Genomic DNA, 15,942 nt, shown 5'->3' with positions numbered 1-15,942 from the left:
CTGTAGCTTTGCGTTTTTGGATTGCTTTCTGAAGAAGCTGCATGCGTTTCTCGAAGACTTCTGAAAAGGCAAGAAAATGCATGTTCCTGGGGAAACAAACAATGCTAATTCAAAACACCTCACCGTCAGATGGAAAAACTGAACAAAGCCTTTGTTTGCATACTTCCAAAGACAAAAGCATCTGAGTTCCCTAGGAGACTTGGCAGCCAAAATGCAGGTAGAATTCTGAAACCTGGATGTCTCCTGTTAGTCTTTTGTAAAACTGTCTGAAAAGAACGCCGTTTCGTTTCAGGGAGTAAATATGGTCTTAAAGTCTGGCTTCAGTTAAGCATTATTCAATATACTGATCACTACCTTTAATTACAATGTAAATGATTACTTTTGGATTTTAATTCTTCTGCTTTTCCTAAAAAGAATCTTCATGGGTTTATATAATTAAAAATATTTTTTACAAAATCAGAGTTGATCAGCATAGATAGAATATACTGTCAAACCAGCTGATTTCATTGAAATTCTAACACATTTAAATGTATTACTCTTTGAACACTACACCAAGAACATAGGAGAGTCGTTGGTGGGATTTAAGATTGTCAACACTGATGCTCTTTCATCAATGGGAACTGTATTAATAGTGCAGCTTCCACCTGACTTTGAAAGGATTATGCACCAAGAAAGGATATTGAAAACTTACCTTTTTGACTTCTTTACTTGATCTGAATGTCTGTGGAACAAAGGAGTCACTTTCAATAGCTTCAATTTCTTTTACTCGTTTCACTTGCTCTACTAGGGTGGCTTGGTCTACAAAGAGAAGGTGTAATGTCAGTATACATTAGTGTAAGCCTATGATAAATGCCGCATCTAAGCAATGCCTTGAATATATTTTACAACAGTACATACTAGAAAAAAAAACCCAAACCCAACATGTAATGCAGCCTAAACCACTCTGTTACAAAGAAAAACTTTCTCCTTTAGTAAAAATAAAAACAGTGAGCTGGCCATTATTGTTCAACATACATCCTTCAAGATACTAACGTAAGAAATTGCTAGAGATGTCCTCGCAGGATAACTGCTAGATTTATGGCACGAGGATTTCCTGGAGAAGTTCAGGATTTGAGGTCAGTGCAGACAACTCAGTGGAGTACCATCTATATGTAGCAGCATACTACAGAACTACTGCTGCTGGTATGGAGGCAAATTTGGCTTCAGCTGCAGATGTCCCAAGAGATGTGCCATCAGCTGTGTTCTCATGACAAGCTAAGTGATTACTGTGGCATGAGAGGTTACATCTTCAGGTGAATTTCACAAAGAAATATCTTAGAGTCTGGTAATAAAATAGTCTTAACATACACAGTAAATATTGTGTGCTCATACAATTCTCAGGTGACAAAATTGCAGCTGTTTAATCAAATGAGCAAAACTGCTTCTCTACTATACTCTGAGGTCTTACAGCGCACATAGATTTCACATGATATTTTTGAATCCCAGGCTGAGATTTTATTTTGGTGAAGCGAATAAAGCTCCCACTGATGTTACGGGGAAGAACAGCAGCTCCTGCCAACCGTGGTATGAACTATGCTGAACACGTAACTGAGGTGCTGTCAGGTAGGTTTTGCAAGTTCTTTCAGTGCTCAGTCAGAAAATCTTCTGGATAGATTAGACTGGTAGGAAGCTGAGAGCATTCGTAATGCAAGATATACTTCGTTTTAAAAATCAAACTACTGATGGATGACAGCGAAGTTTCATATTACAGCTATGTTGATCTAGTTGCCAAAGGGATGGTCTGACTTCTCTCTCCTCCAAGCCCCTTGTGCAGCCTGGCATTACTCCTTTTGTCAAAACCTAAGTGATTAAATCAGCTGACTTGTAAGGTGAAAGCTCACGCTCATGCCACCGTCCAACAAAACGGGACATCATCCCCGAAACTGCTGCCAGACCCAGCACATGGCAGCGATGTCACACACAGGCTGATGTGCTGTGAACTCCCCTGTAGCTCAGATTTGTTTTCAAAAGGTTCTGTGGTGGTAGGCTTGATGTCAGAGCAGGTGCATCCGCACCAGCCGAAGTTCAGAGGCTGGTCTGCTAACACCACCAGTACAAACCCCAGCTGTTTTTCTGGTCAGCTTGAAAGCGCAACTGTGTCTGCCCATGCCTCTGTGGGGCTGAGCGGTCTGGTACTCAGGAGGTGAGCTTAAGGGTCGCAGAATTGTGGTCTCAAGTGACAAAGTAAAAAGGAGATTGCCAAAAAGATGAGAAAGCAACCTGGGATAAAACAGTGTTGTCTTTTCAGGTATCTGAAGTTTGATCAAATATTTCATGAATACACAAGAGCATGTTAATCATTATATAATTTAAATTTAAATAGAAGAGCAATTGTAATTATATATTTGTAGACATATATATGCATATATAAAATATTATTTTTCTTGTTCTAAAGAAGCCAAAGTATATTTAAATTCAGGAAAAGTGCTTGCAGACGGAAGGAACTTGCAGAATTATTCAGAAACTCAGAAGTACCAAATTCTTTCCCTCTATAGAAAATTCTAAATCCAAATCCATCTAGATACACACCTACACTGCAAAATATTTTCTATTTTGTCCAAGAAAAAATAAATGTAACTTACATCCTTTTGCAATGGACTAACCACTGAAAACTCAGTCTACTAATGACAATTAAGTGGAGCTTCAGATGAGCAAATAAACCAATGGCAGCTCAGAAATACTCCTGGAACGGACGTGTGCACGCTAAATTAACAACCTCATTTTTTACCAACAGGTTGTACCGCAAAACCTTTTCTTCTCAGCACTGGGTAGCACGGCTTGTTCATTACAGTACATCTGGCACAGAAGTATTTCCTTTACCGTCTGTTTCATTCTCTGCTTCTTCAGAGTCACAGCTCAGCTCATCTTCCTCACCTCCCTCCACATACTAACTGCAGTGACAAGCAAACCTTGCATTCATTCTGCTAACTGCATGCTATTGTTTATAATTTTAAGCAATTTATCTCCATCTTATTTACTTAGGAAAACCATTTGCTTTTACCTAGTACACACTGGGGCCAGCCCAAAATTGTCGAGGCACGGTATGAGGGAGTAGCGGGCAGCTTTCGCTAAGAGAGGCATTTATAAAATAGGTAAGGCAGACAGAAGATAGGAAGAGATGTAACTTCAAGTAAACAAGAAGCTGCCTCATTGCTTAAAAATTATTTGGGAATATTTTTTAGTCTCTATGGATATGATGAACGGAAAAATCAGGAACACACTACCTGTTTCTGTGTATGTGGAATGTGCAGAAAGTCAAATACTGCTGAGTCTGGGGAACTGCTCCCAGCACTGCGACTGCTCCGGACAGGGGACCCGTTCTGACATCTTAATCCCTCCACTGAAGCCAAGCGCGAGGTTGGCAGTGCTGTGGGGAACGTGCAGGGAGCAGCGAGCTAAACCTCCCGGGACAGCTGGGTCGGAGAGAGGTGGGAACAGGGACGGTCCCTGTGTGGGTTCCTCGCACGCCCCTGGAGGGGTTTGTGGGAGCCTCAGTAAAGCTCTGGCTTCGGCAAAGCTTCGGAGAAGCATTGCACTACGGCAAAGCACACAAGTACCTCTTTAAGCCTGATACTTTTGAATGTAGAAGGAAAAACAATCACTTGCTTACACTTAAGCTTGTGTTTAAAAGTTCTATTGCCTTGCTGCTAAAGTCTTCTTTTTAAAAAAAAAATTCCTAAGGATCCCATAGGAAGTCTAAACCCAAACATACTATTGTCCTACTAGGGAGAGGAAATCGTAATTCATCAGGCACCCGGGTACATCTGCTCCGAGGGTAAGCAAAGGAATAGGAAGGGTCCCTGGTAGTCACAGCACCAAACCAGGTATCAGAGAAAGGCAGGTGAATGTGGATGAAAATCAGTTGCTCAACTCTTATTTCACAAAACCTCTGGTCAGTTCCCAGCCTGTTACAGGATCTCACATGAATCTTACGCAAACCTATGGGAATGACAAATTATTAAGAGGGTAAAAATCACTAGATGTTTAGAATTACATCAGTGACATTAACTTGGGGAAAATGGACTGGAGGAAGCATAACCCATTAGCGTATGATTTTTTTGACAAACACATTATTGGTAGATAAAACGACTTCCATATGTTGTTTGTCAGATGTCAGTAGAAAGGATATGTATTTCATAGTAAAATCAAAAATAATGGAGTCAGAAAGCTAAAAGGCTACAGACAAAAAAAAAAAAAATCAATGCTAACTCATTGCACAGCAAGTCTTTTTACTGTGTTACAGTGAAAAAAATAAACTAAATATTGTATTAGGGCTTGTTGAGGCCATTTTTTATGAAAAGGTGATTCCAGCAGCAGTCACAATTGCCATTCCTGTTGCCAGCTCCGTCCGGCCGTGGCGATGCCCTCCCTGCGGGGAGCTGTGGGGTGCTGAGCCAGGCCCCAGCACCCCCCCTGGCAAGCATCCCCAGCGATGCCTCGTGCCATAAACCAGATCCTATTAGGCAAACATTCAGTCAATGTAATTTTATAGTAACCTAAGGCTTTTTGCCCCAGATACCCCAGCCATAGAGGATTATTTACACCTATTTACATCTTCCCATGTACACACATATATATATATATATATATATATAAGCATATATATACATGCACGCACATCTTTTATAGCTGCTGTTTTCATATTGAAATAGTCTGTATTAGCAATAACTTGAAATGTCACTTTAGAAATAAAAATGTGTATTAATCCTTTAGATGCCTTCCAAAAATTTCACATGCACAATAATTAGAAACACCAGAGAATCAGCTAAAAGAAAAAGTAACTTGCCGCCAAGCTCTGTGTAGAATATTCCCATTTCTTTGCTTATTTCTGAAGAGGTGATGAAGCCCACTAAGAATTTAACAAGCATTGAAACCGAAGCATTACATAACTAATAATAACTTGTGAATGACCTGTGAAATACAAACATATTTTAAATATTCTTGTATAATATTTAGGTGTAAATTTGTCATGCTGACTGGATTCATTGCTAATCTATAATCCTGACCATGGAAACCAACCCATGCCTTTACCTAAAGAGTTTTCTTTCAAGTGGATCTAACTTAAGAAACAAAGGAATGACATAATAAACCTCAAATAGTCCTCAGAATATGTTTCTTCATATTTTACTAATTATATTTAAAAAGCTATAGCTGGCTAATATCCTTTAGAAATATAACACATTCTAAGTAACATGCTTTGAAATACAGAAAAAAGTTGCTATTTTTTCTGTTCTTTTGCTTATGAGCTGAGGATTAAAAGAAGAAAACACAAACAGATACCAGACTAAACAAACCTGCTGAAGAGGGAAGTATTTTCCCTTTCATCCCATTTTATTTAGGGTTAGCTTCAGTAATACTGTGTAATTTTTATACAGCTGCATATGCATAGAGCTGTACGGACACAGTAACAACCGCATTACAGAACTGTGTGGGTTTTTTCAACAGAACTGTGGGGTTTTCACATGCCCAGTGCTTTTTAATTGCTGCCTATTTTTACTTAAGCTGCGCAAACTGACATACTCAAAGAAAAATGAAGTTTTAATCGAGACAATTTGCAGCAGAAGAGACCAAAAACCTACATGGCTTTGAGGCACATTGTCTTCTATAGTGCACTACACTGAAATATTTATATCAAACAAAATGAAAGCACTGGGAGGAGGAGGGAAAATCCAGCAGGATAGGTGGGATTCGCTTCATTTTTGTCACTTCTAGACTTTACAAAACTTGGAGCTCTGTTTTTTAGGGGTTTGCCCCCCTCCTCAAATCTTCTCTCTGTGCAGGAGACCACGAGCCCGTGGGTACCTGCAGAGCCTTCCCCCAGCCCGAGCACCTTCCCCAGCATCCGAGGGATGCTGGGCTCACCAGCCGAGCTGCGCAGGGGACCTCGTGGGTGCCTCCACCAGCCACCTCGGCCACCTGAGGTGGGACCCCTGCACCAGCCAGCCCGGTACAATCATTTTACAGAAAACCAGAGCAAATCCGCCAAGAAACAAACCGCCAACCGCTCCTGAGAGCTTTTGCGTTCAGGCAACGCTCCCCCCTCTCCCCACGTCCCCTCTCCTCCCGCCTGGCTGGAGGCAGGGGGAGCCCTGGGGGGCGGTGGGGGTCCCCGGGGACGATGGGCAGCTCCCCCCGTTTTCCCACCCGGGGAGGCGAGCAGCCAGCCGTTAGAGGGAGGCACCGCCACACACAACGCCAGCCGCATCCTGCCTTTGTCCGAGGCGCTGGAACGCTGCGGACCCGAGCCCCAGAGATGCTGCCGGCCGAGCATCCCTGCGGGCGCACGGGCAGCCGGAGGGAATTCGGGATTAGTTCCAAACCCACCTCTTCCCTCCCACAACTCCGAACCTGCTCGACGCCGCGAACGGCTTCAGAGCCCCTTAGCTGTGTCAAAGCCCCGTTTCAACACTTGGCCACACTGTTTCCCAGCTGTTGAGATTTCCAAAGACCGAACTTTTTCCAGCCCAAGTCACAGAAACAATAAAACATACTCCAAAACGAGCAACTGTAGCCACAGAAAGTTTTCATTGTTAATTTGTACCCTTCAAACTTAATTGTAAGTACTCTAGTACTGCAATTATAATGTATTAAAGTAGCGTGGTGTGCATACTCCAGTACTTACTAGAGAAAGAACTACAGCACAATTTACTCTTTTAATCCATTATAATTATAACTTAGCATTCATAGTATTTTTAAAACATGACTGGACACTAATAGCCTTTTCTTTAAAAATAATGGAAGTATTTGGTATAAAATCAAGCAGAAGACACAACGGGAAACTTTAGCAATTGAGTTCTGAATTTAAGAACATTTAAGGAATTTAACAACACTCGGATTTCTGCTTTAGCCATTCATTTAACCTGCATGCAGGTTACCGTTACCATTGCACTTTTCACACGCATGCTAGTGCCTAATTCACTCACATTTTGAGCCATTTTTGAAAATATTCTGGGAAAAAGTCAAACTTGGCTAATAAACTGGTAGGAAACAGCCTGAATACACTTAAAATTGCCCTTCCCTTAACAGCAGGAGCAAAAGAAACGACGGCCGGGGCAGACGGGACGCAGGCTGAGGGAGGGGGGGGGGGGTGAGCCGGCTGGTCGCCCCCACCACCCCAGAACCACACACCGGGAGAGCCAGCGCAGCCGGAGCAGGGCACACCGCGTTTGTCACCGTGGCTAATATCAGAGATATGCCACTCTTTTTTCTCAGCACACAAAAGCAAGATACGTAATTCAATGCTCAATTTACTCTTGTCTCGTAGGAGATTTTTCCCCGCTAATTGATAGAAATTAAGCCATTAATCAAGCCACTAGCCATCATTCAAACCAGGGAAGATGAATACAAACTTTCATCATAACCACCTTCCCCATTTTAGTGTTCATTAGCATTAATTTTTAATGCAATTATGCTATTCTTTTACGCTGAGCTCATAAATTACTGCTCTTTTGTTGCTCGCTGGCCTTGTAAAATCCAAGGTAATGCTTTGTGCTCTGATCTTAAAGGCAATTACTGGGTTCTTCTATCTTTTATATATCTCTATCTCGAATAAACTCTATATTGTATGTACAAACTAACGAGTGTATATATTACATAAACATATAATATATAACAATTTGTCAGTGTTAAACCTATACACATATCTATTATACACATTCAGATAAATAAAAGTATTTCTGCATCTAGCCACACCCCGCCGTATACAGGGATCCAACTGCAGAGAAGTAACAGTAAAACATTATCGCACACTGGATGTACAGGAAAAACATGCTGCATCGTGGGCTGCAATGGAAATCAGATCAGCAGCTGAACTGGGGCTGTGGACAAGGCACACTACAGCGTGCAGGACAGCAGGGCTGAAACTTTGCAGGTGTTCAGGCTTTTGCACGGGCTGTTTTTTATTTACACTTCAAAAAATGATTCTGAAAGCTGAAGATGGGCGATTGCATGTGCCCAGCGATACATATTTTTTTTCCTATTGCGTGTTAAAATGTGTGGTAACACCCGCAGAGTCTTTCCAAGATATGGTATTTAACAGTTCCATAGCATCCCATGCTGACACACGGTGCCACTGTGATGCTCGGTGTTGGTAACAGTAAGTTCCATGCTTTTATTCCAGTCCATATATTGATTCTCAGTAACACACCAGGGGAAATGCACAGCAGCTACAACCACCTCTGGTTGCCCTCAAACACTGAATACAATCTAAGTGGCTAAAGGGAAAATGAAATGTAGATTAGCAAATTGCTGTTTGTTTGTTTTTAATTATTTTTCCGCTTCTTTCCTGGGCCAGGCCTTTAGCTGGTACATGAAATAATGCCATTCACACCAGCTAAACATCTGTCTAGCACCAATAAAATATGATACATGTATTTAAAATCCCATTTCATCTAGGCCTTAGCCAGCATAAACAAGACAATTCGCAGTTAAGTCCCACGCTTATCCCACAGATTCACTCCGGTCCCTCAGCTAAATACCCATTTGACATGCAGTAAGAGCACGTGTAATGTGGCACAGCCACCGAGATCAACAAAAATCCATTTTTTTAACAGAAAATAAAAGACTTCACACAAAGGATTGTGCTTTAAGCAAACGGATATGATTTCTGTTGTATTTAATCAAAGGACCAGTCTCCCCTAGCTTCACAGGCTCCTCAATTCATCCCTTTTTTTTGGGTGAGCGCGGACACGGGCTCCACACCAGGATGTTCTGACTTGCTCCTTCGCAATGCAGGCAGCCAGCAAAGCACTGAGCAGTCGCGGTGCTGGCACAAATGCTGCCCGAAGCAGCGTGGGCAGCAAAACACACATAATCCAGTAAAACCTTCAACACGATGCTCTTTCTACATAGCTCCTCACTTTGCGGCAGGCAGCGCAGAGGCAGGGGTGTGAATATGGATGTGGCTGTCACATGGAAACTGCAGCCGGCTGAATAAATGAACGCATTTTGCAATTTAGACTCTCTCCCTTATCCCCAGTCTATCAATCTGCCTCCAATGGAGCTTGTAACGCTACATATCCTGAGATGGTTTCCAGAGACTCACTTCATGAAAAAAAAAAAAAAAAGAACATCCCCCCCCAAAGCAAACCCGACCCAAACCAAAGGCAGGCAGCAAGGCAGGCTGCTTCCAGAACGGGAATCCTGCCACTTGGGCTGATTACCTTGGCCTACCACGATACCCACAATCCCAAACATTTTTCTAGCATTCCTATTTTTTTCTAACATTCCTATTTTTCTCCTCTGTTTTGCAGAAAACAAAATTTGAGAGCCCAAAAATACACCAGCCAAAGTTTTTGAGAGGTCTTGCAAAGCCCACTTGCAAAAGATTCTTTTAAATCCATATTGATGACCCTGTCGGGCCAGTGCTTAAGATTTCTTTTTTAAACATATATGCTCTACATTGCCTGGGTAACAATACTTCTGGTGAGGACTGCCTAACCCATCCTGCTGTAGGAGCCTACTCTGAGTTGCCTGCAAGTCTGTTGAACCTGAGATGTTTTGAGACAGTCTCCCGTGCTCCTTGCGGAAGGTTTCGGTCCTTCTGTTTCCACAGCCATTGGGACCAGGCTGATTCACCAGTTACAGGCAAACTTGGCTTCTAAAGATTCAGTTACTGCTTTTGCCCTCCTAGTCAAAACCCATCTTCATTTAGTCAAGTCATAACGCTTGGAAGTCCCGTCTGCTCTAGCTTTACCAAGGTTCCTTCTCTCCCGGCCCCTAAAGACAGGTCTCACACACACCGTGCTGCACGGGTTTGTTAGAGCAAACATGTACATGCAAGCTTAAAACCCGCAGACTTTAAACGCTGCCAGTGCTCCAGAGGATGGTGAAGACAGATGGTTTCCCAGAGCCAGGTGTCGGTTCTGCTGGAGCTCTGCGTGGCTCCCGAAGCAGGGGTGGCACCGTACCACGGGGAAGCAAAAAAGCCAGGAGGCACCAGGCGTATCGGACAAGCAGGAAAATGCAAGGCAAAGGAGCTCAGGGTAGGAGAGCTGGTAGCGTTAATTGCACTTAATGTGCCCTGACGAACTGCATCCGATACCAGACTTTTCCTCCATCTCATGGGAAGAGTTGCAGTGTGGCCATTAACCACCCATTTTCTGCAGGAAATACCGGGCTCTGACCCGGCTGATGCACCAGCCAAATCGCATGTGGAACAGGAGTAAAGGGGAGCTGGCTCTGGGTACACAAAATGCAAAACTAAGTACGCTGAAGGCAATATTCTGTCTCAAAAGTTCTCCAAAGTTGGAACCCTGTTGTACTTCTGCCCCTGCTCTCTTCTTAAAACCCCAGAATTAATAATACTTGCTCACCTCACAAGGGTGTTGTGAGGATAACAGCATTAATGTTCGTCACACGTCCAGATCCTGTAGTGATAAGCCCCCAGAACAGCCCGTGAAGAAATTCATAATGCTGCTTTTAAGACGAGGTTTGAATAGCTACAGTCAAATAAAACACAGATCTGCATATTGAATAATGAGAATATAAAATAATTCATAGTTCCTATTAACTGAAGTCTGTCCAAAATGAAACAACGCTGGCTGAGGCAGAGACCCTGCGGAAAATTTGCAAGTATGCACTTAAAAGTCACAATGCTCAATTCTGGCTTTTTCCTTAATTTCCAAGGGTTTGATTTATTTCACTGCAGAGGTGCAGTTTCGGGGAGTGAATGTACGTGTATGTGCACGCACGCACGGATGCACTTCCTTCTAGAACCAGCTCAGAACAGGGCCACAGAGCTAACCCACGGGCTCAAACCTCCCCGCTCATGCGTACATTGCTGAACGAGATGCCAAAATGAAAAAGAGTAAGAAGGGATCTCACATTTGGTTAGCCTTTCTTTTTATATTCTTTAACACTATTTCTCCACTCCAAACCTCTAATTTAGCTAATCCCATTCGCCCACTTGGAGGACAGAGCCTTCCCAAGACACAAAAAAAATAATCTTTTTTTTCCCTTGTGCCCTCCCTTTTTACACCACAGCCGATGCTGCTAGGGGAGCAGAGCCCCCAGCTCCCACCCACTGAGGTGCCGGCAGGGTCCTCTCACCCCACACGCACCCTGCACCAGCGCCAAGGCTGGAGAAGCCCAGGGAGGGATGCTGGCTAACTGGAATGGGCTGGAGGCAAGTCAAAGGCTAAAAAAAGAGAGGAAAAAGAAATTCATACAATTGTTACTGGAGAAAACAATCATAATAAATTCCTTCCCCAGGGAATATGTGTAGTGAAGTAATTTTCCGTACATCCCAGTACCCGGAGCTCCTGAGGGCCCCTTTCCTGATGGAAAAAGGCCTTGGTACCGATGGAGATGGGGTGAAGCTCCCTCCCACTTTCTGTTGCTGTTGGCACGGGGACTTTCAGCCAGACTCGGTCCAAGACAACCTAAACCCGAAGCAGCTGACTGTCCCATTCAATTTTTTATTTTGTTTCTAAGCAGCACAAATGTTCAAAGGCAGGGTGTGTGGCCGGTGATTTCGGGGGGGGGGGGGGGGGGAGGTGTGGGGGTGGTGGGTGGGCATTCATCCGCAGCTGGCCCTTCCCCAGCCCGTGTCAGGGCAGCCCCGCACCGGCCGCCCACCCAGCTCCGGCAGCGCTGGAGCCAGGGCAGGACGCGGCGCCGGACCGATGGCCGGCGGCTCAGCCTCCTGCTGCGGGGCACCAGGCTCCCCACGGGGCAGGACCAGCCCGGCCCCGCAGGACATCCCCTCTGACCGTTTGGTTTGCCCTTGGCTTTTTGTTGTTTTGTTTGTTTCTGTCGCATCCGTTGGCTTCTTTCATTTTTCACACATTTCTCACATTTCAGAAACAGCGTTCTGTTCATCCTCACCCTGAGAAAATTTATTTGCCCCGTATATTAAATATATTTCTGTTTAAATTTTAAAAGAAACTGATGATTTGGAGACAAATACAAAGTGGTATTTCATTGCTGGAAGAAGCCTGTGCATGATGTGGTTTTACTGTCAAAATGTAGATCTGGGAATTTTGCCATGTTAAATTATAGGAACACAGGCCCAGGAATGGGGTAATACCTTAATGCTTCGACATGAAGGAAAGAAAACATAACTCAATTAAAATATATACTTTGGGGATTTTTCTGACACTACATACTTGGGAAAGCTGCCATCTACCCTGACCTTTCTGTTATAATTATGTATGTCATCTTAAGTATCATTAATTTAGTCCGTATTTCACTCATCCTACATGTTTACCGAGTGTCTGGATTTTTCCCTTGACTTTAATGACCTATCTTTTTCCAGTGAAGAAAAACACCAAAATAAAATGAACAGCACAACTTTCTTGCAAGAAAGTTCTTTGCAGAATGGGAATATAGACTTAAAAACGAGCAAATATTTAGATGTTTGACGCTTTGAGCGTATTTCTTTCAGATTCAGTGTGATGAGTCCCACGTGAACTTAGAGGAAATGCATGTTTCCATGGGATGGTAGTCGGAACGAAAAAGATGACTGCAAATAATTAATTAATTTAAAGTCCATGGTGCCATTTCTCATTTACATTGAGCAACGTATTCGACTACTCCTCTGAGTATCCATTTTAACATAAATCAGGCCACAGTTCTGGTGTCCTGGCTGACACATTGGACTGTTCCCGCTTTTCAACCCATCATTTGGTAACGTTTAATTACGAAGCGTGCGCCTTATCACTAAACGGCTAAAACAGCTAAACCATCTTAAACAATACACAACTTTTAAGAGGTATCCCTTTAACATACGGGTGATTTTCCATGCCATTTTTCAGAAAGGCTGGCAGACACCAGGAGACAGCACCCCACGGCGAGCACAGCGCCAGAGCAGAAATCGCTCGGATCCGCTTCCACCGCGCTGTATCGACACAGAAAGAGACCGAGAGCAGCTGCTCGCACACTAATGATTAGTCCTTCGGTATATTCAATCAGCACATCAGACGTTACGTAGCATGCGCATAGTTCAGTTAAAATAATCATTAATTTTTTTGAACGGAGTCGTGGGCAGGTTGAGCGCTTGGGTGCCAGGCTGGTGGGGCAGGGCCAGCCCCACGCGCCCCGCCTGCAGCGCACCCTTTTCTGCCTTAACGTACGGACCTGGGGACCAGAAGCCTTCATTTGTAGTTCACAAGGCAACTATTTGCAAAACCTCAGCACTGGCTAACCACGCGCTGACCCCCGAACACCGTGGTACAGACATATCCAAACCCGCCTCTCGGGTAAGTCAGGGCAGCCGCAGCTACACGACAGCCACGGCTTTTGGGAAGAGAAAAAGCAAACGAAGATTAAAATAAGCCTCTCCAAGTTTTGCCCACTATAAAGATGTACCAAATGGAAAAGAAACCCTCTCCCCAAAAACCCACTCGGCATTTAAAAGATTGCCTACCTTCTACTCAGGAATAGCTTTGCTTTAAATTTTCACAGCTGACAACCCAGAAAAGTGCCTGTGCTATTTAATAATTTTCCAGCTGGTAAATTGATTTATTTCTTTATTTGCTTCTAATGCACTGGGAGCGCCACTCCAAATTTCAGCATCAGAGACACAAACAATACTGCCAACGGCTCTAGGAAATTGTCCTTACTGCTAGAGCCAAAAAGCAGAGTTTCTACTTACCAGATTTGTTTATATAAAGCACTCTAAGTACTATAGCAATTTTTAGGTTACACTTTCTAGATACATTTAGATTTTGTAGCCATCTCAAAATTCTTCAACTGCGTGCAATTAATGACTTGACAAAGACTCTTAACCTGAAACTGTAAATACCGTATGCTTTTCTTGAGAAAAAGAAAGGAAACGTATGTATCCTCTCACACGTACCCAAGCCTGAAATCTCAGAGGTGCACCTCCTCTGCTTCACAATTCCCTTTTTAAGTACAAACCCAAGGAAGCACAACCACACACTCGGAGAATGAAAAGCAAATTATGGGACTATTTCAGGAAATCAAAGAATAGGCTCTGCTCTGGCTCACGTTGTGAAGGCGGTGCCTTCCCCTGGCCGGGAGCTGTGATGTGAAGGGATTTCTTTATTTCTTCATTTGCTTCTAATGCGATGGGAGCAGCGCTCTGGCTTCCAGGTTCTCGGCTTGCATCAGAGACACCAACAAGACGGCTCACAGCTTTAGGAAAGTTTTGTTACTGCTAGAAGCCAGGAAGCAGAGTCTTCACCTAAACCCCCTGTTCATCACCGAACACCACGCCAGGACTTGCCAGAGTCCAGCACGCCAGGAGCCACCAAGCCCTTGCCGCCAGCGCCCCAGCTGCCCCCCCACCTCCCACTTGGAGCCTCCAGGACAAGAGACCCCAAAAAGTGTGATTTTGCTTCTAGAGCCACTGTGGCAGTTCAGGTCAGCTACCAGCACACCAAAACATTATGAAACAGTTTCTGGCGGTGATGGTGTAATAGTTTTTGACTGAATTGATTGTTCCCTGACAATACGCGACTCAGCCTTGCAAATGCATCAACTCTGTAATGAGGAGCTATTAAGTCTATTGATTTTCTGATTTCAATTGATAGCTAACAGGCCAAAGCTACACATCAATATTTGCGTAACTAATACCCAAGAGCTAACAATTTTGACAAATGAAAACCTCAACAGAACAAACAGTGCAAATGAATGGAAATTTAAAGACCAAACCTCAGAATTTAAGTGAAATATTTAATGAATAGATAAATATGCCTTATATTTCTGGAGAATTCTGCCTTTTAGATGGGGAGGAATAAGTAAACACATAGAAACTCACAGAAGGATGCTCTGCTCTTGGTACCTAAACCAGGGAAATCTGCAATACAGAACAGCAAACCCGAGATGTCAGCCTCTAAAAATAAGACAGTTTCAAAATGAATAATTGAAAATTGAATACTTTTGAATAATTTGCTGAGTCAGACCAAATGCATGCATATTGCAATGGTACAAACACATCTCCAGGCTGCACGTTTCTGTATATAGTTATTACCACAAGCTGAAGCCGATGTCTCACAATCCCCCTTGCCCCTGAGCTTTCTTCTGGGTTTGGGGTTTTCATTTGGGTTTTTTTTCGATAAAGTTGGAATATCAAAAAGGGAACAGTAAAAATACACAGTAAAAATTACAGCTTTCTCCTAAGCAGGATAAATTATCTTTTTTGTTTTGTTGTTTTTCTTTTTAACAGACAGAAGTCATGCCTCGGGTGGTGGGGGAGACACTTACGCTGGCGTGCCCAGGTGCCCCCTTCCCGAGCAGCCCCATACCCATGGCCACGCTGGGACACTTCGCTCCCCCTTCCATTGCCTTCGGACGACACAAACCCAGCCCACCACGGCTCTCCACAGCCCGTATTTTCCAGATCTCTGACCACCCTCCTCACACTCCATCTTTGCTCCTGGGGTTACTGAAGGGGCTGATGAGGGGGCTGAAAATCGGATCTCTTCCCTTCCCAAGACCAGAGCTCCCATCCCCCTTGCTGCCCGCCCCTTTCATACATTGCGGTTTATTTTCCGTTTTAGAAGCAGCTTTTCAATGCGTAGCTATAAATTTTTTTTTTAAATGACTGAAGTCAGATAACTAATTACGTGATTGCTTTACAATCCCATTACCTTAACTGATGCTTGTCTCAGGATTATCCTTTAGCACAAATAAATGCCATGAAGACGACAGTAAAATACGCAACATTAATGAAGTACAGGAGCCATTTTTGGTTTTCATCTGTCTTAAATTCAGAAGACAATTTCCAAGACTTTTAATTTGTAAAAAGTCATAAATTGCCCTGTGAGAGAGACTGTTAGTTTATCTGTATTTTCACTTTTAGAACAGTAGTTAAAACCTGAATATTTGATGGTCTTTTGCAATTCGCTTGTACAAGGGCGTCCCGCTCAAACACCTTTCCAAAGGCAGCAATGAAACAGAACTAAGGTGCCAATTTTTCATCTAAAAATATGTCTCTGA

The 15,942-nt window shown here is 43.4% G+C and overlaps 1 protein-coding gene across 2 annotated transcripts in view; it reads right to left on the bottom strand.

Moving 5' to 3' along the window:
- The window catches only part of RSRC1 (arginine and serine rich coiled-coil 1), a 167,833-nt gene that overhangs the window by 1,455 nt on the left and 150,436 nt on the right, over nt 1-15,942 (bottom strand). For both annotated transcript variants that reach the window (XM_080410302.1, XM_080410303.1), the window contains one exon: nt 692-798. In XM_080410302.1, coding sequence (XP_080266428.1) covers nt 692-798 — 107 coding nt within the window. The remainder of the gene's footprint in view (nt 1-691; nt 799-15,942) is intronic.

This window comes from Falco punctatus (assembly GCF_963210335.1).
Source record: "Falco punctatus genome assembly, chromosome: 13".
NCBI classification, from domain to species: Eukaryota; Metazoa; Chordata; class Aves; order Falconiformes; family Falconidae; genus Falco; species Falco punctatus.
The sequence above is the reverse complement of the archived record's forward strand: the minus strand, read 5'-3'. Positions and strand labels throughout refer to the sequence as shown.